This window comes from Armigeres subalbatus, chromosome 1 (assembly GCF_024139115.2).
Source record: "Armigeres subalbatus isolate Guangzhou_Male chromosome 1, GZ_Asu_2, whole genome shotgun sequence".
NCBI classification, from domain to species: Eukaryota; Metazoa; Arthropoda; class Insecta; order Diptera; family Culicidae; genus Armigeres; species Armigeres subalbatus.
Window position 1 is genome coordinate 199,349,155 of NC_085139.1, and position 23,208 is coordinate 199,372,362.

Consider the following 23,208-nt stretch of genomic DNA (forward strand, 5'->3'; position numbering starts at 1 on the left):
ACATATAGTGCAAAGATTCAAACAGGCTATTCTTCCTGTGTATTTGCAAATTCCATTCGGGTTTGACAATCCATGGAAATTTATGTGCAATTGTTAATCACTTTATACAGACAAAGTGAACGATGATTTACTCAATTGTCTACTATTTTAGACTAGCGAGCAGCACCTTTCGATATAGCTCTAGTACTAAACTAAGTTCTACGGACGAGGCTTGCAAACTAACTGAGATATGTGTCTGGCTCTCGTCGTGTATACCATGCAATAAGTATTCAACTAGACGTCCATATATTATGTCATGCTTATTTAGTGGAAGAAGAGTTTAAGGAGTTCGTACAAAATTATTATGGGCTTTATAGCTACGTAATTGATGGATCTTTGCTAATGTATACCTGTGTCATGGGAAGATTTCGCAAGCAGGTGAAATGTAACATTCACTTCAGTCAAGATATAAACTAGAAAAGGATTATTCTATTCAAATCATATCTTTTGAACAGATAGTATATCATTTGTCAAGTTAACAATCGTTTTCAAATCTGCCTAACCAGATAACAAAAATGTAAAATCACGTTTTCTAAGTATGTACCATTAACCCATCTGCGAGTTGCTAGCAGCTTCACAACTGTTTTGCACAACGTGTTACTCTGTTCGGGTCATTTGGTGTCGGACCGTCTAGTAAATAACATCGCGCTTTCTCCAGTTCTTCAAAAGCTGTGAAATAGTAAAAAATACTGCTATGTCTGCAAAAGTTGAAAGTTTGATTCCAGAATACCTGAATGAGGATCTAATTACGGAAACCCTCATCAAGGAATATGAAAGCAAGGATATTGTGGTGGAAGAGTTCGACGTTTCTCCGGCTACGTCCGCTGGGGATAATTATTTGAGCGATGTATTTCGAATTCCTGTTAAGTTTCGGTACTTATAAGTTTCAAATTACGTTTAACAATGTGCTCAAAAAACTGACGAGGTGATTTCAATCGGTTACAGGCGATCACCGGCGGAGCAAAAGAGCGAGCAGATTTCCTTTGTCGTCAAGTGTCTCCCTGATACGGGCAATCGAGGACCGGTGATTGATGAGTTGGATGCCTTCCACAAGGAAGCTCAAATGTTTACGAAAGTAGTACCAGAGCTATCGAAGATTTCCGGAAACGAGTTTTTTGCGGCCAAGTAAGTCCTGTTAGATGATAAAATGATTGCCGTGCTAATGGTTCTTAAAAACTATAGAAGCACATTACTCTTCAACATATACCGTGGAAAGCACGTTATGAATATTAAAAGTTACTCTTAAAATAATCATATGAACAGGTTGCATATGCAATTTTGGCCTCATCAATGATTTACCATCACTGGGAAGAACTTTTAAGACGACTTTAATCAATCGTTCGAGATTTGTCGTCGTAGGTGAAGAATTTATGCTGCTTCTCAGTCAAATAGTACTGAAGAAGTCGTTTGCGATCATCAAAGGATCCCGGCAAAACGCGACAGTCAATCTTACTGGCAATTTGAAATGTAACCTTGATCCTCCGAAGGTTACTTGAAATTTCATTCCGAAAGGCAGAGAACTTAGCGACAGAGTCATTTGAACAGTTTGCGTTGTATCAGCATGGAGCGATCATTTAACTCGTTTCGGCCCGGGCTACAATTTCAAATTATAAAAATCACTGTTGTGTTAGACCGATTTGCATGAAATTTGGAGGAAAGATGCCATTTTATTCTATATTTTTGGATCTTAAACCCAGCTTGCGATACATCAAACTCCATGAATTTGCAACACAAATACAATGGGAGGCCTATGCAAATGCATACATTTGCAGAGCATCTAGGCACATTTATCTATTCCGGAGATTCTCTTGGAGCCCAGTGCCTCTGTGGAAGTGGTTAATTTTTTTTAAGTTCGGAAGCCCACCTTGCGACCTTGCTTGCGACACAACAAATTTCAAAATTCCCTGGAGTGGTGCCCTCAGGAAAGTGGTCACTTTTTGAATGGTTCTGAAACTCAGCTCAGCTCAGAAGATATTCTGATTCAGATTGCATCTGAGTACCTCGGTCACATCTGGAGGCTCCCTGGGAATGTGGCGCCCCAGCCAATTGGTCACCTTTTAAAAAGTTCTGAAACCTAGCTTGCGATACATCAAACTTCATGAATTCGCAAAAAAATACAAGAAGACATTTGCAGAGCATCCGGACACCTTGGCCACATCCGGAGGTTCCCTGGGAACGTGGTGCCACCAAGCAAGTGTTCACCTTTTGAATGGTTCAGAAGCCCAGCTTGCAACACATCAAACTTCATTATTTTAATGGCTTCCCAGCTTTCAACACATCAAACTTCATGACTTTGCAACACAAATACAATAGAAGATATTTGCAGAGCATCTTGGCACATTGGCCACATTCAGAGTTTCCCTTAGAGCCTGGTGCCCCAGGAAAGTTGTATCGTCAAACGTCACGTGTTATATGTTTAAGTCCTTACAGTCCTCAAGGTTTCATAATAAATTCAAGGATTTTATCACCCACTTGTAAAATTATAACGATCAGGGCAAACCATTTTGTTTTGGGAATTGAAATGTTCCACTGCCTACCGGTGGAAATCGAACATACATCTACGCTAGAAGGGGGCTCTACCACTGTTATAAAACGCACCTCTCTTACACTGGCAACGCTGCTCAAGGCACACTTATAGAGACGAAGATGCGATCGCACCTTCACGCTAGGCTATACGATGATAAAATCTGTCAGTGGGATGACGTTGTCGATTGTAATCAAAAATAGAGACATAATTGGATAGAGGAGAAAATGTGCTCCGAATAATTAAAAGAAAAACACATGAATTTGTTAGTATCTCTTTAAATCTACCTTAAACGTTAAGTAATTGGTTCGTATTTACTTAAATCTATCGTGCATTGTGCTAATTTCTATTATATATCGGTAAGAAGTGAACTCAAATATGTTAAACATGCATTATATCCAAACTAGGTATCTGGCACCCCCAATCCTACCCACTACGTTTGACAATAGCCAACATCTTTGTGTTTCCCATTGTGTTGGGTTTCCCACTGACAATTCTATTTCGTAAACAAAACACTATTCCGTATTGATTTTTTCCAAATAGACGTAATTATTTTTCATAATTTTTCAAGAACTTGTGCAAAAGATATGAATGCGAGGTGTATTTCATCAAGAAGATTGATACCTTCAATAAATTTTCATATTTCAATCGGCACCAAGTGCACTACTTCACCAAAATATCATGATTTTTAAAACATATTTTCAATGGCAGATTTTCGACGACTATGATTACGCCTTCATATTAAATTAATCGATGATTTTGATGCTGGCATCAGAAACATGGCCGCTTCGCAGACCCCTGATCCAAACCTATTCATGTAAATAGCTTAACCTGAATTGAATTCCTGTGGCTCTACGAGGCTCAACTGACACCCAAGCTTGTTAAATACCCTTAGCATTTCAAGACAAACCAGAACCGACGAGAGGTTCGCATTCTGTTCAACTTAGTGGAATCAGTAAACGTAAGTTATCACTCATAAGAAAATAAGAAAGAAAAGTAATTCCTCCCGTATACGCCCACAGGAATTTTATAATCATCAATAAAGTGATTTATAAAAACGGAATCAAGTCCCTGTCTTGGAGTGTTAACAATTTATAAAATTCGTTTAGACGAATCAGTGTCATGTCAAGCCGTAGCGCGGGAAAGCAGAACGCAACTGTTGGTGTTACCGAAGGATTGCAAGCAAAAGGAGCTGCTAGTGAGAATGGTGCCCGTCTTGATCTCCCTGTAGAAATCACAACTGAAGCAGGCGACGTAGTTCTCCCAGGTCGGTCATGCAAGATATGCAGAGAGCCAGATAACAACGACATGGTTCAATGCGACTTATGCCCCGATTGGTACCACTACATATGTGTTGGGGTGACAGAAGAAGTTGAGAACAAGAGCTGGAGTTGTCTCAAGTGCAAAGGTGCAAACGAGGTCCAGCAAAAAACTTCAACAGATGATCTTCAAAACCCCACAACGAGTACTGCCAAAAATCGGGAAAAGCAAGTGAAGCTGGATAGTCAAGATGTGCCCTTTCTACAAAATAACCACAAGGAGCAATCTACAACATCAAGAGTAACCAGGAGCTCTAAGAAAAAGGAAGCCCTCGTAATCACTGAACAGCAGGAGTCGCGTCAGACTACCATCAATCATGTGGAACAACCGTCAGTAATTCCACTGCCTTCGATTGTTAGCCACAGCAATCACGTGGCACAACCGTCAGTAATTCCAACGCCAACGATTGTTAACCACAGTATACCGTTGGAAAAGGCACCTTCTAAATATTCGAACTGTTCTCGTCGGTCATTGCTGAAACTTCAACTGCAGAAGCTGGAGGAAGAAAATGCTCTTCAGCGGGAGTTCATTCAAAAGAAGTATAGCATCTTAGAACAAATGAGCGAGCACGGAGGATCATCCTATAGTGGAGGTAGCAGAGTTAACGAGTGGGTGAAGCAAAACAATACGCTACGCGGAGAAGGTGGACTGGATGCAGTCCCAGCAAATGTGGCCATAGTTGCAAATAATGCGATATCTTCCGGTCATCGAGCTGCGTCGTTTAGGCAGAGCCAATGTCCACTTCCACAGGTACCTGCTACTCACGCTAGTTGTTTCACTGTAGCCAACATCTCGCCAGCCGACGGCTATCAACCTGATTCAGCTAGTGGTGAGCGTCTCTTCCATGTTCCAAGCGAGGTTCCAAGGCTACAGAGTACCCCACATCCTGCTGCATTGCACAACCAGGCGGTACAATTCGGACAGTTCTATCCGCCAAATAATCAACAACTCGCAGCTCGACAGGCAATAACTAAAGAGTTGCCAATTTTCGCGGGCCACCCAGAAGATTGGCCAGTTTTCTTCTCAACGTTTAACAATACCACTGTGCGGATTTAGTAACGACGAAAATATTATTCGGTTACAAAAGTGCCTGAAGGGGAAGGCGTATGAGTCAGTAAAAAGTTTACTTTTGCATCCATCAAACGTCCGCGCGGTGATGGATACACTACGGTTATTGTTTGGACAGCCGGAAGCAATTGTGCACTGTTTGATTTCCAGAATAAATCGTTTGCCGACCATGAAGGAAGACAAGTTCGAGTCCATCGTCGACTTTGCTGTCAATGTTCGAAATTTTTGCGCGACGGTAGATGCATGCGGCATGGAGGAGTATCTGTACAATGTTTCGTTGTTACACCAACTCGTCGCTAAGCTTCCACCCACGATAAAATTGGACTGGGCGCGCTACAGACTAACTATTCCGAATGCAAATTTGGCTGCGTTCGGACACTGGGTCTATTCGTTAGCCGAGGCTGCCAGCACACTAGCTGAACCGCCTCAAGAAGCGAAATTTAGTCGTAATGACTCACGTGGATCCAAAAAGGGGAATGCTTTCCTAAACGCCCATTCAGAGACGTCTGTTGAAACAAAGCCAGGCACATGGAAAGGCCAAACAAGCAACGAGTCGTGCCTAATATGTAGAGGCGGATGTAGAATGGTCGAGAAATGCAAGCGTTTTCTTGAATTCTCACGAGATGGGCCGTGGTTAAACAATTTGCCCTTTGCCGAAGATGCCTTCGAAGCCACAACGGAGTATGTAAAGCAAAACCATGTGGAAAAGAGGGATGTACATTGAAGCATCACGAACTACTTCACAACGAACGGAAGTTGGCATCGCCGACTGCGATCGCTTCCTTGCAGACTCAGGATTCACGGGCCCATCAACCAGGAACAAGTAGACAGACACATGACTGCAATGTTCACCGTACAAAATCTAGCACCGTTCTATTCCGCTACCTTCCGGTGGTGCTACATGGAAAAACTAGCAAGCTGCAAACCTACGCATTCTTCGATGAAGGATCGGAGCTAACGCTTATTGACCAAGAACTGGCTAACGAACTGGAGCTTGGAGGCATCGAACAACCGCTCTGCCTCCGATGGACCGGAGGAACCCAACGCAATGAGAAGACTTCTCGTATTGTCAATCTAGGAATCGCTGGTGTCCACCATCAGTAAAAGATATTTCCACTCACGGCTTTACGAACAGAAGACGAACTATTGCTTTAAACTCTGGATGCCTTCGAACTAGGGGGCATCTACCCACACCTTCACGGATTGCCAATTGATTCATACAGGGATGCTCGACCACGCATTCTGATCGGCATGAAGCATGTCCTGCTTGGAATGGCTCTAAAATGCAAAGAAGGAAAGTTTGAGGAACCGTTAGCAGTCAAGACTCGGATTGGTTGGACGATTTGTGGAGGACTGAATAGCAACGAATCCGTGCCTTCAGTGCAGTGTATGGTACACATGAGCACTGAATATCCCAATCCAGACGAACTACTACACCAAGCGATGAAGTCGTATTTCGCTCTGGACAGTGTCGGTGTGGCAAAACCAGAAAAGATTCTCGTGTCTGCCGGGGATCAACGTGCTCAACAACTCCTCCAATCATTAACAACATATGATGGAAGCCGCTATACAGTGGGACTGCTTTGGCGTCACGACAACATCCGAATGCCAGACAATCGATCAACGGCTTTGCGCCGGCATCAACATCTCCAGAAACGTATGGAAAGAAATCCAGAACTCGCGAAAGCACTCAACGACATGATTGCCGATTATGTGGCGAAAGGATATGCCAGAAAGCTCACGTCAGAAGAGATCAACCAAAAATACGACCGGATTTGGTACCTGCCTGTTTTTCCGGTAGTAAATCCCAATAAACCAGGCAAGCTCAGGCTGGTTTGGGATGCAGCTGCCAAAACATTTGGTATTTCTCTAAACTCCGTTCTCCTGAAAGGACCAGATCTGCTTTGCTCGTTGTTTGTAATCCTGCTGCAGTTTCGTCAGAGACGTGTGGGGCTAACAGGAGACGTTCCCAAAATGTTTCATCAGGTGGCAATGAGAGAAGACGATCAGCAATGTCAAAGATTCTTCTGGGCGGACGAAAATGAGGAGCTGTCGGTCTACGTATTGTAAGTCATGAGTTTCGGTGCATGCTGCTCTCCATCATGCGCCTAATATATAAAAAACCTCAACGCAACGCGGTTCGAAGTGACTCATCCAACCGCCGTGGAAGCCATAAAAAAACGGCACTATGTTGACGATATGCTGGTGAGTGTTGATGAAGAAAACGAAGCAGTTCGGTTAGCAGAAGAAGTCAAATACGTACATGCGCAGGGTGGCTTCGATATTCGTGGCTGGATGAGCAACTCCAAGCGGGTGCTTACTGCTCTAAAAGAAACTTCCATTGTAGAGAAGGACCTAGACCTCTCGCCGGAGGTAACCATAGAGAAAGTACTCGGCATGTGGTGGCAGACGGAAAAAGATGAATTCATGTTTAAAGTCGGATGGACGCGCTACGATCCATCCCTCCTGACTGGACAACGACCACCGACGAAGCGAGAAATGCTCCGAGTCTTAATGACGATCTTTGATCCTTTGGGACTTGTGGCTCATTTCCTCATTTTTTTAAAAATCCTGCTCCAAGATGTCTGGCGCGCGAACGTTCAGTGGGATGAAGAGATTTCTGGGGACCTATACAAGAAGTGGCAACATTGGACGAAATTCCTACCACAAGTAGAAACAGTGCGGGTACCTCGATGTTACAGTTCTTCACACACTATTAGCAGCTGCATGGACATTCAATTACACACATTCGTCGACGCTAGTGAAGGGGGATTTGCTGCGGTGGGATTTCTTCGCTTTGGATTCAAAGATCATACAAAGTGTACCATAGTCGCCTCGAAAACCAGGGTAGCTCCGTTGAAGATGCTCTCCATCCCAAGGTTGGAGCTTCAGGCTGCGGTCATCGGTACAAGGCTTGCCCAAACAATTATCACTTCCCTCGCTCTTCGAATTACCCGTCGAGTATACTGGACAGATTCCAGAGATGTGCTTCACTGGATAAACTCAGATCACCGCCGCTACTCACAATTTGTAGCCTTTCGAGTGAGCGAGCTTCTAGAAACCTCTGAGCAAGAAGAATGGCGTTGGGTTCCTTCAAAGCTTAATGTAGCCGACGACGGGACAAAATGGACAGGGCTACCAGATCTTACTCCGGAAAGCAGGTGGTTTAACGGTCCAGACTTCCTGTGGCTCCCGGAATCAGAGTGGCCTCAAACGCCCCCACTACGCGCGCCAACGACTTTGGAGCTTCGTCCCCATTTGTTAACACATGGCAAAGGAGCTGTCGCCGGGGTGCCGTGTAGCCCATTTGTGTACGTGACAAACTTCTCAAACTGGAAACGGCTAAGGAACTGTATGGCTTTTGTTTATCGCTACATAAACATTCTGCGGATGAAGGTAAAACAACAACCAACACCTCATGGACCACTTTCTTCAATGGAGCTTAAGAAAGCCGAAGACCACCTTTTCCGCATAGCCCAGCACGATGATTTTCCTGCAGATATAGCGACTCTAGAACGCTCTGAGCGAGAAGAAAATAACATGAAGAACCTACCGAAAAACAGTCAGCTATACAAATTAGGACCTTGGCTAGACAGCAGAGGTGTACTCCGTATGAGAACGAGAATAGGCGCATGCAAGTTTGCGACCGACGATGCCATAAACCCCATTATCCTGCCTAGAGGTCACCACGTTACAACTCTGATTATACAGCACTACCATCGAAAATTCCATCATTGCAACCATGAAACTGTCATTAATGAGCTAAGACAACGATTTCATATTCCTCGCATTCGTGTCGGCTACTCCAAAATATGCCGAAGCTACACACTATGTAAGAATGAAGCTGCTGCCCTCTTCCCCCAATGATGGTAGACCTACCAGCGGCTCGGCTTGCCGCATTTACGCGGCCCTTCACATATGTTGGAGTCGATTACTTCGGCCCGATGGAGGCAGTCATAGGCAGGCGGACGGAAAAACGCTGGGGGATGCTAATTACCTGCTTAACAGTACGCGCTATACACATCGAACTGGTCTGTACCCTAAGCACGGACTCATGTATTATGGCTCTACGTAACTTTATTTCCCGTCGAGGTACACCAAGAAAAATCTACAGCGACCGCGGCACGAACTTCATCGGTGCAAATCGCGAACTTAAAGAGGCCATGACAGCACTCGATGAAGAAAAGTTCGCACGGGAATTTGTGACACCAGATACGGAATGGCAGTTCAACCCCCCGGCTGCACCGCACATGGGCGGTTCCTGGGAACGGTTAATTCGCACGATCAAGACTAACCTAATGGCGATCCAACCTGTTCACAAACCTACCGACGAAGTGTTGAGGAACCTGCTTATTGAAGTCGAAGGTATCATCAATTCGCGGCCATTGACACACGTCCCTCTTGATAATGATTCGGAACCAGCTCTTACACCCAACCATTTCATACTTGGGTCTTCCGACGGAATGAAGCCACTTACGACCCTGGATGACAGTAGCTGCGCATTGCGACGAAATTGGCGGGCATCTCAAGTTCTTGCCAATCAATTCTGGAGACGTTGGATCTCCGACTATCTTCCTGAAATTACCAGGAGGACAAAGTGGTTCGAAAACACAAAGCCAACAGCGGTCGGAGACATAGTAGTCATCGTTGATTCCAAGCTACCAAGGAACTGCTGGCCGAAAGGACGAGTGATCAACACTAGTGTAGGAAAGGATGGACGCATACGATCTGCAACAGTTCAAACGATGAATGGGATATACGAGGGAGCAGTAACAAAACTGGCGGTTATGGACGTTCGGCGCGATAAAGAGTAAGAAACATGGATCACTTCGGGAGAGTGTTATAAAACGCACCTCTCTTACACTGGCAACGCTGCTCTAGGCACACTTATAGAGACGACGATGCGATCGTACCTTCACGCTAGGCTATACGATGTAAAATCTGTCAGTGGGATGACGTTGTCGATTGTAATAAAAAATAGAGACATAATTGGATAGAGAAGAAAATGTGCTCCGAATAATTAAAAGAAAAACACATGAATTTGTTAGTATCTCTTTAAATCTACCTTAAACGTTAAGTAATTGGTTCGTATTTACTTAAATCTATCGTGCATTGTGCTAATTTCTATTATATATCGGTAAGAAGTGAACTCAAATATGTTAAACATGCATTATATCCAAACCTATTCATGTAAATAGCTTAACCTGAATTGAATTCCTGTGGCTCTACGAGGCTCAACTGACACCCAAGCTTGTTAAATACCCTTAGCATTTCAAGACAAACCAGAACCGACGAGAGGTTCGCATTCTGTTCAACTTAGTGGAATCAGTAAACGTAAGTTATCACTCATAAGAAAATAAGAAAGAAAAGTAATTCCTCCCGTATACGCCCACAGGAATTTTATAATCATCAATAAAGTGATTTATAAAAACGGAATCAAGTCCCTGTCTTGGAGTGTTAACAACCACTATGGTACGGAAAACTTAATGCTGCTATCATTAAGTTACCCTAGCGGTAATGTGATAGATACGATCCAACCCGCTACGGCAATTAGCAGATCAATTACACTCATCCATCAAACGATCAGTTCTCTTCGCATGTTTCTCATGTTTCAATAGGCATGTTTAACTGAGGAAAGGGTGGTTAGTACATTCGTCGCGTCAAGGTTTAATAGGACTGTTGTTGGTCTATCTTCTCGGTCCTTGTTCGGCTTCTCAGGCCAGTAAACTTTTCCGGGTCAGATGATTCTTAATTTGGTATTTAACTTTGGCTACCCACGTCCCAATCGTTTGCTGACGGTAAGAACGGGAAGGGTTTTGAGCGAACGCTCGGCATCACTATTATAGCTCTCACCGCCTAAACGATGGTTACCGTCAACCATTGCGTGTAGTCCAACGATAGCGTTACTCGTTGGCCACCAGCGATGAGCTCGCCATCTCGAGATTTCAAATGGACTGTCGTGAACACACGGCTCCTAATGCCTTTCGCCTGCGCTGGCTCCTGTCTACCCGCGCGACTTCACGGCGCTATTAAAGGATCTCTGGTACTTTTTCCCGGACAAACGATATCCGAAGCTTCAAAAGTTGCACACGCGATCAGATAAAATCTTTCATTTTTTTTTCATTTCTGTCTTTGTATTTTTCTAAAGAGTCTATCTTTCATTTATTTATTACCAGACTAAAGCCGGAGTGGCTTGTGCAATACATAAAAGTCTTCTCCATTCAGCTCGGTCCATGGCTGCACTTCGCCAACCACGCAGTCGGCGGAGGGTCCGCGAATCGTCCTCCACCTGATCGATCCACCTTGCCCGCTGTGCACCTCGCCTTCTTGTTCCCGTCGGATCGTTGTCGAGAACCATTTTCACCGGATAACTGTCCAACATTCTGGCCACGTGCTCGGCCCATCGCCGTCTTCGGTTCTTCGCGGTGTGAACGATGGATGGTTCTCCCAACAGCTGATGCACCTCGTAGTTCATTCGCCTACTCCACGTACCGTCCGCCATCTGCACGCCAGCCACCATAGATGGTACGCAGCACTTTCCTTTCGAAAACTTCGCGCGTTGGTCATCCACGAGCATCGTCCTGGTCTCGTGTCCGTAGAGAACTCCCGGTATAATATGCGTTTTTTTAGATAGCCAGTTTGGTACGGCGGCGAACTCTATTCGCGCGAAGCGTTTTGCGGAGTCCAAAGTACGTACGTTTTCCTGTCATGATGCTTCTCCAAATTTCTCTGCTGGTATCGTTATCGGCGGTCACCAGTGAGCCCAAGTACACGAATTCTTCAACCACCTCGATTTCGTCACCACCTCTCTTGTGCATAAGCTGCCATAGCTGGTCCCAATTGATTGTATCATATGCGGCTTTGAAGTCGATAAATAGATGATGTGTGGGCACGTTGTATTCGCGGCATTTCTGCAATACCTGGCGTACGGCGAACACCTGGTCTGTGGTAGAGCGTTCATTCATAAATCCCGCATGGTACTGCCCCACGAACTGTCTTGCAATTCGTGTTAGTCGGCGGCATAAAATTTGGGAGAGTACCTTGTAGGCGGCGTTCAGCAATGTGATTGCGCGGTAGTTGCTACAATCCAGCTTATCGCCTTTTTTGTAGATGGGACACACGACACCTTCCATCCACTCCTGCAGCACAACCTCATCCTCCCAAATTTTGGTAATTACCCAGTGCCTCACCACGGTGCTTAAACAGCTCTCCTGGTAGTTGGTCAACTCCAGGGGCTTTCTTGTTTTTCAGCCGGCCGATCTCCTCCTGGATTTCCTGGAGATTCGGAGCCGGAAGTCGCATGTCCTGCGCGCGTGCTCCTAGGTTCATTACCATACCGCCACCGTTATCTGCCACATCGCCATTCAGGTGCTCTTCTCTGCCGCCACCTTTGAATCACCTCACGCTCGTTTGTAAGACGGTTCCAGTTTATGTCCTTACACTTATCGGGCTGTGGTATGTGGCCCTTACTTTATTTATTTATTTATTTATCCATCAACAGGCTTAAAATAGCCCCAATGATGTTGGTAATAATATAAAGCAAAAACAGAGATACAAATAAGGTCGGCAAATAGAAGTAAAACAAAATAAAAATAGAACAAAAAATAACAATCAATAATCTACATTCATCTTCACAGTATTACGAACACCTGTTAGAAAAGAATGACGAAAACTTATGACGAAGCATATCAGGTGTGCTATTGAAGTCGAACAATGATGCTACTCGGTTGAACATTCGTTGTAAGCCACTAACTCCTCCTTCATAGCCATAGTTTGTACGTCGTAGAGGCAATCGAAGCATTACACAGTTGCGAAGCGTGCGTTGTTGAACGTTACGTGAACGGTTTAACTTCTCATAGAACTTTCGTGCGTTATTGGCGCGGTACAGTTGCTCCGTCCTCCTTAGCCGTGCGGTAAGACGCGCAAGAAGAAGAAGAAGAAGAAGTTGCTCCGTCTCTTCACGGTCTCGATCTTCCTGATGGCGCTTTTTCCTCCGGAAAATCGAGTTCTGTCTGTTCCGCGCCCTTTTGTATCGTGTCTCGTTCGCCCTCGTGCGGTGTTGCTGCAATCTCGCCCATGCTGCATTCTTCTCTCTCAACTAACTGCTCACATTCGCCGTTATACCAGTCGTTCCTCTGATCCGAGGGCACCGTGCCTAGTGCAGCGGTTGCGGTGCTTCCAATGGTGGATCGAATATCTCTCCAGCCATCTTCAAAAGACACTGCGCCTAGCTGCTCTTCCGTTGTGAGTGCCACTTCCAGCTGCTGTGCGTAGTCTTGGGCTAGTCTACCGTCTTGTAGCCGCCCAATGTTTAGCCGCTGCGGACGACTCCGACGCGTGTTGTACACTGCCGAGAGTTTGAGCGTAGACATCTGCAACGAGGTAGTGGTCGGATTCAATATTAGCACTGCGGTAAGTGCAAACGTTCGTGATGTCGGAGAAGAATTCACCGTCGATTAGAAAGTGGTCGATTTGGTTTTCCTTTACTTGATTAGGTGATTTTCATGTGGCCTTGTGGATTTTCTTGCGGGGGAAGAAAGTGCTTCAGACTACCATTCCGCGAGAGGCTGCAAAGTTTATGCATCGTTGGCCGTTGTTGTTCGATACGGTATGCAGACTACCCGGTCCGATGGCCGGTCTATACATTTCCTCCCTTCTTACCTAAGCGTTCATGTCACCGATGACGATTTTGACGTCCCGCAGTGGGCATCCATCGTATGCCTGTTCCAGCTGTGTATAGAACGCTTCTTTCTCGTCGTCGGGTCTCCCTTGGTGTGGGCTATGCACGTTGATGATGCTATAGTTGAAGAATCGGCCTTTTATCCTCAGCTTGCACATCCTTGAGTTGATTGGCTGCCACCCAATCACGTGTTGGCCCATCTTTTCCATTACTATGAAGCCGGTTCCCAGCTCGTTGGTGGTGCCACAGCTTTGGTAGAAGGTAGCCGCTCGATGCCCACACTTTCTGTCCTGTCCAGCAGATTTCCTGCAGCGCTACGGCGTCGAAGTTGCGGGGATGTAATTCATCGTAGATCCTCCTGTTGCAACCTGCGAAGCCTAGCGACTTGCAGTTCCGTGTTCCAAGCTTTCAATCGTGATCCTTTATTCGTCGCCTAGGTCGTTGCCGATTGTATCGAGTCGTATTATCTTCTATGTCGTTCGTAAAGGTTGTTTTTAAAGGCGGCTTATTAGGTCTGCGCAAACTTCCTGTCTCATCGAAGGGCCGTCGTGTCAGGGCTGTTTAGCGTCCCACCTAAAACCACGACTTAGGCTTGAGCGCTTTGAGTGACACACGGTCGCAGCCTACTTGCGGATACATGCAGCTTTTTATAGAAGTTTAACAAGGCCCACTGCCAAACCCCACCACATCCTAGGCAGGCACCACAACTCGCAGATGCTCTGGGGAGGGATCGTCAAGCCCTTGGATATAGTACCTGGGTCTATCTCCGATTGCCCGTTCATCCAGAATATTCTACCATGTCTCTCCTTCGACACCTTTTCTCTTCTCTCACAGCTCATTTCATTTATTTAGCTTACATCTAAACAGTTAACCATGAATCAAGAATTTGACGCCGAGGCTCTCCATCCTCGAATGAGCCCCACGCTTGCCAAGTCGTTCTGTACCTGGTCAGCCCACCTCGCTCGCTGGCCAAACGCCTTCTTGTACCTGCCAGATAGGGAGCGAACAGGGTTGCTGTCCGGCATTCTTGCAACATGCCCTGTCCCTGTGATTCATCCTTGGCCTCTCGAATACTCCACATGTTGCAAGTTCTCCTTGAGCATGGTCCAAGCTTCATGTCCGTAGAGGACTACCGATCTTATGAGAGTTTTGTACATGACACATCTGGTGCGGTGGTGAATCTTTTTTGACCGCAGTTTCTGCTGGAGCCCGTAGTAGGCCCGACTTTCACAGGTGATGCGCCTTCGTATTTCACGGTTTCGGGCGGATGTGAAACAAAGAAACACTCGGCTCTTGGCATGACACCTTGACAGCGGAATGTTGAACAACAGGCACGATAGTCTATCACCTTGTCTTAGTCCCCGGCGCGATTCGAACGAACTGGAGTATTAGCCCGAAATTTCCACACAGTTTTGCACACCATCCATCGTTGCTTTGATAAGTCAGGTAAGCTTACCAGGGAAGCTGTTCTCGTCCATTATTTTCCATAGCTCTAAGCGATCTATACTGTCATATGCCGCCTTGAAATCAATGAACAGATGGTGCGTTGGGACCTGGTATTCACGGCATTCTTGAAGCATTTGCCATGCAGTAAAGATCTGGTCCGATGTTGAGCGGCCGTCAACGAAACCGGCTTGATAACTTCCCCACGGTGTGCCTGTGACCGTTATTAACGAAAAAAATGTTCATCCATTCTGAACTCGCCTTTCGAAAGATATAATATCCAGGCGTCTGCTATGAAAATTTCAAAATATTTCATCTAGGAGGGAATCGAAAGTTATAGCAGTTACAAATTTAATGATTTTTGCGTTCGATATTTCACTAATATGCAACCATTCATTAATTTATTTAGTCTACATCTAAACAGATAACACTGAATCAACAATTTGACGCCACAATACACGGTTCGAGGCCGCAACTCTCCATCCTCGAGTACGCCCCACGCTTGCCAAGTCGTTTTGCGCCTGGTCTGCCCATCTCGCTCGCTGCGCTCCACGTCGTCTCGTACCTGCCGGATCGGAAGCGAACACCATCTTTGCAGGGTTGCTGTCCGGCATTCTTGCAACATGCCCTACCCATCGTACCCTTCTGGCTTTAGCTACCTTCTGGATACTGGGTTTGCCGTAGAGCTGGGCGAGCGCATGTTTCATTCTTCGCCGCCACACACCGTCTTCTTGCACACCGCCAAAGATGGTCCTAAGCACCCGTCACTCGAATACTCCGAATGCTTGCAAGTCCTCCTCGAGCATTGTCCATGTTTCATGTCCGTAGAGAACTACCGGTCTTATTAACGTCTTGTACATGACACATTTGGTGCGGTGGCGAATCTTTTTTGACCGCAGTTTCTTCTGGAGCCCGTAGTAGGTCCGACTTCCACAGATAATGCGCCTTCGTATTTCACGACTGACATTGTTATCAGCCGTTAGCAAGGATCCGAGGTAAACGAATTCCTCGACCACCTCGAAGGTATCCCCGTCTATCGTAACACTGCTTCCCATGCGGGCCCTGTCGTGCTCTGTTCCGCCCACAAGCATGTACTTTGTCTTTGACGCATTCATCACCAGTCCAACTTTTGTTGCTTCACGTTTCAGGCGGGTGTACAGTTCTGCCACCTTTGCAAATGTTCGTCCGACAATGTCCATGTCATCCGCGAAACAAATAAATTGACTGTTACTGTTGACATAAAACAAAAATGTTACTAGGGAAATCCACTACAGCAGAGTTGACGTTTGGTTTATAATTATCGGCACAGAACACAAGGTCCAGTGTACGGTCGGATTGATTGCGATGGTAATTAATCTGCGTCATATTAATGAAGTCCATTCCGTCAAGCAGTGCGGCACTTGATGCAGGAACAGACAAATTGTCAGTAAAGTTGAACATTTTTAGATTTTGCTGAGGATAGGTTGGTTGCATGTTTGATTAACAGGGTCGTATAATGGATTTTCAACAGAAGAGGGGTTGCTACTTCATATGTGCTATAAATTTTACTTATCAGTTTTAGAGTATAATGTGGTGTGCCTAACTTGACAACTAACCAAAAAAATCCTCCCAACGTGCGGTACTAAACCAATCCTGTCAGGCATTTTATCTCCTATTTTATGAGTTACCTACCATAATTCCAAATTGTTCCGTTCAGTCAGTAACAGCACTCAAGAAGCACTCAAGTTTGGACTACAGTACTAGGAATACTGTGACTGCTAATAATAGTGAAGTGATGGTCATAGACTATAGACTAGCTATTTTAATACAAAAGTATGATCCACACCCCACGCTTTATTGACTATATATACCTTGAATATCTAAACTCACGAATAGTTAGCAATGCGATAGATTTCTGGTAAGAATGTGGCAATAACGAAAAGATATCCCATGGAGCTATTCGAACCCAAAAAAAGACCGATACCCCGTTGATCGCTTTGTTCACCTTTTCATAGGAAATATTCTGTTTTTTCATTAATTTTTTAAAAAATATTAAAAACACCTTTCAGAATCCAACTTTTTTTTTCTAGAAAATAAGAATTTAATGTTTATCATTTCTCCATTTTAATTTATGACCTCGCTAACATAAGTATTTTCCTATTCTTCTGCAGATGTTTCCTAGCCACGGATGCTCCCAACCGCATGCTGGTATTCCATGACCTGAAATCGCTCGGATACACCATGGCTAATCGCCAAGCTGGCCTCGACTATGATCATTGTGCCGCCATCATGAAGAAGATAGGAAAATTCCACGCTGCCTCGATGGCGTTTTCTCGCGAAAACATGGATCTGCTGAACAAATATTTCCACTTCAATATGTTTAACCCCGACGTAGATGTCAGAACCGACTGCATAAACGTCGTCTTCGAGAAAGGTCTAAGAACACTGATTTCTATGATTGAGGAGAACTGGAGCGACTTCGATCCTGTTATCTTGGGAAAGCTTAAGAAAATCCATCCTGTTTACGTTGCGAAACTGGAAGCTTGCCTGACTCAGAAATTCGAGGATGGTTTTAAAGTTTTGAACCACGGAGACCTTTGGTGCAACAACATGCTATTCAAATATGACGAAAAATCAGGAAAATTGGACGATGTTGTGTTCGTTGACTACCAACTGAGCTATTTCTCGAGTCCAGGAATTGATATCAATTATGCTTTGTCAAACTGTCCTGATTTGGAAACCCGAGCGCGCGAGGATGATTTGGTTGGAATTTATCATCAATCACTCAGCGAAACGCTCAAATCGATCAACTATCCTTGGATCCCAACAATGGCCGACGTTCAACAGGAGATCCGCCGAATGAAGTTCTTTTCCCTAGTTTCGGTTGTATCAATTTTACCCATAACTATGATGGAGAAAACAGATGCTTTGGAAGTAAACTTTGAAAGCATAACTGATGAAAAACAATCGGAGATAATTCGGAAGATACAGTATAGTGGAAAACAATATCAGGCAATTGTGAAACCAATGCTGGAAAAATTTAACGAACAACATATTTTGGATGTATAAATATGAGAAGGAACTAAGAAATGTGAATATCGCTGTCATCTGAAAAGTCAGATCATCACCCAAGCAACAATTCTTCTAATTCAAGTTTTTTATTGACGTGTACGAAATTGTTAAAAAAATTGTATAAAAAATTACAGAAAAATGTAAGCTTTGTGGACATATATTGTATAAACAGATTTTTAAGAATGTTATACAATATTTGTATAAGAATTTAGCAATTTTGTATATGCCAATACTGTATACATATTTTGGAAGAATAGTAAGAAAATCTAGCTTCCGCTGGTTTGGTATACCAATGATAACACATTTCTAAAAATATCGCTACTGTGGGTCTTGTCCGAAGAGTTTTATAACCAATAAATAACGAAAAAGTTCGTGGGATCCGATGTAGCGTCAAAATGCTGTAATGAGTGTTCTCTAATACATAGGCTTGTGAACGAGAACATGTACTCACACATTAATAACAAAAAACGCGAAGTTTTGCTTCGGAAAAGGATTTCCGCCTTAATAGTCGGCTATTTCATAAAGTTTAGTGTATGTACTAATAAAAAAACCACAACAGAAACATGTAAAAATCTAAGCATGTACATTGTACAGTTATACAACCCGAGATGAATTGTCGACTAAATAAAGATTTATTTCCATCACGCCTAACTAGTTGTTCGGATCATATGCCCCAAGCAGACTGAAAAATTCATAATAATTTTGGCCTGAAATTAGAGAAAAATCCTTCCAACATAGTCCTCACATTATCGATAAAAAGCTGCAGTATGAAAAGCTAGATTAACACCAGGTATCGAATGTTATTTACTAGAAGATAAACCGAAGGATTAAATAATCATGCGCTCCTCAAGAAAAGAGATTTTCATGCATTCTTATATTTTTGCCTTTCTCGTACAACAAAGTTGTACCAGAAGGCTATAATTTCACTCCAAAAGCCAAATTTTGATAGAAGGCTCGGAGACCCATAGTGTTATATACCAATCGACTCAGCTCGAAAAACTGAGCACATGTCTGACTGTGTGTGTGTGTGTGTGTGTGTAGCCCCGGGAATTTTTCATTGTTAAACACGTTTCATATAGAAGGACTTGACCGATTCGAGTGCAACTAGTTTCATTCGACGGAGAAACTTTCCTAGTTGGACACTATTGTTTTTGTTTGCTAATATCTCATGCGGTTTGAATAATATTTCTATTTTTCTTTTATCAAATACGCTGTGTACATGCACATTTTAAATCATTAATCAATTTAGCCGTGACGCAATCCATTACTCTCATAGTTGAGTTATTTTTAAGCAGCGTGATATAATCGCATCAAAGCTATGAACCGCCTAAATGTAGGCAATTTACGTTGCATTTACCATACTAATTCGAATTCAACACGTTGAATCGAGAAAGGCATAATCACCACTGGTGGATAAATTTGGGTTTTTTTTTATGAGAGCACTGGTCCGTTTTCCATCTCACTGAACATATATTCATCTCATCGCAAAATAAAGAAATACAGCATCAATCTCGTCGCTTTGTTTTGCTACACGCGTGCTCACTGGTGACTAAAATTACAAAAATAAGAAACAACATTGTTTGGTTTTGATGTGATGGAAATAGGAACTATGGGATGAAGTGCCAAACCGTTCCCCTACATCGACCTGATAATTCTTATCTATTACATAATCATGAATTTCTTCCTTGAAAGCATAACTAACATATAATACTTAACAAATATTACCACTTCAATATGTTTAACCCCAACGTAGATGTCAGAACCGACTGCAAAAACGTGGTCTTCGAAAAGGTTTTAGGATCGCTGATTTCTATGATTGAGGAGAGCTGAAGCGACTTTGATCCTATTATCTTGGGAAAGCTAAAGAAAATCCATTCATTTTACGATGCAAAACTGGAAGCTCAGATACAGCTTATCTTCTAAGACGAGCAGACGTATTTTCGATTACGCTCTCGGAAAGTCAAGCGATTAAATCCAGTGGTTTATTTTTCATCCGTTCGTACAGACTATTCACGCTTCCTTGTTATAACAAAAGCAGGCAGCAGGGACTATGTCCAAGAGCTTGACGATTCCTCCCCAAGCCATCTGCGAGTTGTGGGGCTTGTCTTGTATGTGGTGGGGTTTGACAGTGGGCCCTATTAAATTCCTATAAAAAGCTGCATGTATCCGCAAGTAGGCCCCACCAAAGCGACCGTGTGCCGCTCAAAGCGAACGAGCCCAAGTCCTGGTGTCGGGTGGGACACAAAACAGACCTGACACGACGACCCTCCAACGAGACAGGAGGTTTGCGCAGGCCCAATAAGCCGCCTGGAAAACCAATAATTACGAACAATATAAGAGATAATATCGATATAATCGGTAAAGACCTAGGCGACGAATAAAGGGTCACGATTGGCTTGGAACATGGAACTGCAAGGCGCAAGGTTTCGCAGGTTGCGACAGGATGATCTACGATGAATTACATCCCCGCAACTTCGACGTCGTGGCGCTGCAGGAAATTTGCTGGACAGAACAGAAAGTGTGGAAAAGCGAGCATCAAGCGGCTACCTTCTTCCAAACCTGTGGCACCACCAACGAGCTGGGAACCGGCTTCATAGTGCTGGATAAGATGCGCAAACACGTGATTGGGTGGCAGCCAATCAACGCAAGGATGTGCAAGCTGAGGATAAAAGGCCGTTTCTTCAACTATAGCATCATCAACGTGCACTGCCCATACGAAGGGAGACCCAACGACGAGAAAGAAGCGTTCTAGGCACAGCTGGAGCAGACATACGATGGATTCCCACTGCGGGACGTCAAAATCGTCATCGGCGACATGAACGCACAGGTATGTACAAAGGGAGGAAATGTATAGACCGGTCATCGGACCAGATAGTCTGCACACCGTATCGAATGACAACGGCCAACGATGCATAAACTTCGCAGTCTCCCGCGGAATGGTAGTACGAAGCACCTTCTTCCCCGCAAAAATATCCACAAGACCACATGGAGATCACCTAACCAAGGAACGGAAAACCAAATTGACGACGTTCTAATCGACGGTAAATTCTTCCCCGACATCACGAACGTAGGCACTTACCGTAGTGCGAATATTGAATCCGACCACTACCTCGTTGCAGTATGCCTGCGCTCAAAACTCTCGACGGTGTACAACACGCGTCGAAGTCGGACGCCGCGGCTAAACATTGGGCGGCTACAAGACGGTAGACTAGCCCAAAGATACGCGCAGCAGCTGGAAGTGGCGCTCTCAACGGAAGAGCAGCTAGGCGCAGCGTCTCTTGAAGATGGCTGGAGAGATATTCGATCCCTCATTGGTAGCACCGCAACCGCTGCACTTGGCACGGTGCCCCCGGATCAGAGAAACGACTGGTATGACGGCTAATGTGAGCAGTTAGTGGAAGAAAAGAATGCAGCGCCAGCAGGAAGATCGAGACCGTGAAGAGACGAAGCAACGACGAAGCGCTAATAACGCACGAAAGTTCTATGAGAAGTTGAACCGTTCACGTAAGGGCCACGTGCCACAGCCTGATATGTGTAAGGACATAAGCGGGAATCTTCTTACGGACGAGCGTGAGGTGATCCAAAGGTGGCGGCAGCACTACAAAGAACACCTGAATGGCGATGTGGCAGACGAAGATGGCGGTATGGTGATGGACCAGGGAGAATGCGCGCAGGGCATAATTTTACCGGCTCCGGATATCCAGGAAATCCAGGAGGAGATCAGCCGGCTGAAAAACAACGAAGCCCCTGGAGTTGACCAACTACCAGGAGAGCTGTTACGGTGGTGAGGCACTGGCTAGAGCGCTGCACTGGGTGATTACCAAAGTTTGGGAGGATGAGGTTTTACCACAGAAGTGGATGGAAGGTGTCGTGTGTCCCATCTACAAAAAGGGTTTTAAGCTGGATTGTAGCAACTACCGTGCAATCACATTGCTGAACGCCGCCTACAAGGTACTCTCCCAAATTTTATGCCACCGACTAACACCAATTGCAAGAGAGTTCGTGGGGCAGTACCAGGCGAGATTTATGGGTGAACGCTCTACCACAGACCAGGTGTTCGCCGTACGTCAGGTATTGCAGAAATGCCGCGAATACAACATGCCCACACATCATCTATTTATCGACTTCAAAGCCGCATATGATACAATCGATCGGGACCAGCTATGGCAGCTAATGCACGAAAACGGATTTTCTGATAAACTGATACGGTTGATCAAGGCGACGATGGATTGGGTGATGTGCGTACCCAACAAACAATTTAAGTTGTATAAGCTAGTTTTTAAGCTGAACAAGACAAATTGTGGCGAAATAAGCGCTTTATCAGCCTCCAATGCTTGTTGGGTAGTTCGAGTTTCAGGGGCATTCGCGGGTCCCTTCGAAACGCGCAGAGGGTTACGGCAAGGTGATGGTCTTTCGTGTCTGCTATTCAATATCGCGTTGGAGGGAGTAATACGAAGGGCAGGGATTGACACGAGTGGTACGATATTCACGAAGTCCGTCCAGTTATTTAGTTTCGCCGACGACATTTATTTCATGGCACGTAACTTTGAGAGGATGGAGGAAGCCTACATCAGACTGAAAAGCGAAGCTAAACGGATTGGACTAGTCATCAATACGTCGAAGACGAAGTACATAATAGGAAGAGCCTCAGGAGAGGTCAATGTAAGCCACCCAACATGAGTTTCTATTGGTTGAGCTCACTGGTGACCGCCGATAACGATACCAGCAGAGAAATTCGGAGACGCATCATGGCAGGAAATCGTACGTACTTTGGACTCCACAAAACGCTCCGATCGAATAGAGTTCGCCGCCGTACCAAACTGATTATCTACAAAACGCTCGAGTTTTTGAAAGGAAAGTGCTGCGTACCATCTATGGTGGGGTGCAGATGGTGGACGGTACGTGGAGGAGACGAATGAACCACGAGTTGCATCAGCTGTTGGGAGAACCATCCATCGTTCACACCGCGAAAATCGGAAGACTGCGGTGGACTGAAAATGGTTCTCGTCAACAATCCGACGGGAACAAGAAGGCGAGGTGCATAGCGGACAGGGTGAATCGATCAGTATTTTATTTTTCTATA

At 44.8% G+C, this 23,208-nt stretch overlaps 1 protein-coding gene across 1 annotated transcript; it reads left to right on the plus strand.

The window, feature by feature from the left end:
- The first annotated feature begins 640 nt into the window (after nt 1–640).
- On the plus strand, nt 641–18,776 carry LOC134209759 (uncharacterized). The gene is made up of 3 exons (XM_062685790.1): nt 641–912; nt 985–1,164; nt 17,225–18,776. The coding sequence occupies exons 1-3, from the start codon at nt 734–736 to the stop codon at nt 18,120–18,122; spliced, it is 1,257 nt and encodes a 418-aa protein (XP_062541774.1). The 5' UTR covers nt 641–733; the 3' UTR covers nt 18,123–18,776.
- Nucleotides 18,777–23,208: the final 4,432 nt, after the last annotated feature.

Excerpts from the sequence above, each read along its gene's own strand:
- LOC134209759 (XM_062685790.1), top strand. The coding sequence starts at position 734 with ATGTCTGCAAAAGTTGAAAGTTTGATTCCAGAATACCTGAATGAGGAT. Across the intron at positions 913-984 it reads CGAATTCCTGTTAAGTTTCG|GCGATCACCGGCGGAGCAAA; the intron begins GTACTTATAAGT and ends AATCGGTTACAG. Across the intron at positions 1,165-17,224 it reads AACGAGTTTTTTGCGGCCAA|ATGTTTCCTAGCCACGGATG; the intron begins GTAAGTCCTGTT and ends ATTCTTCTGCAG.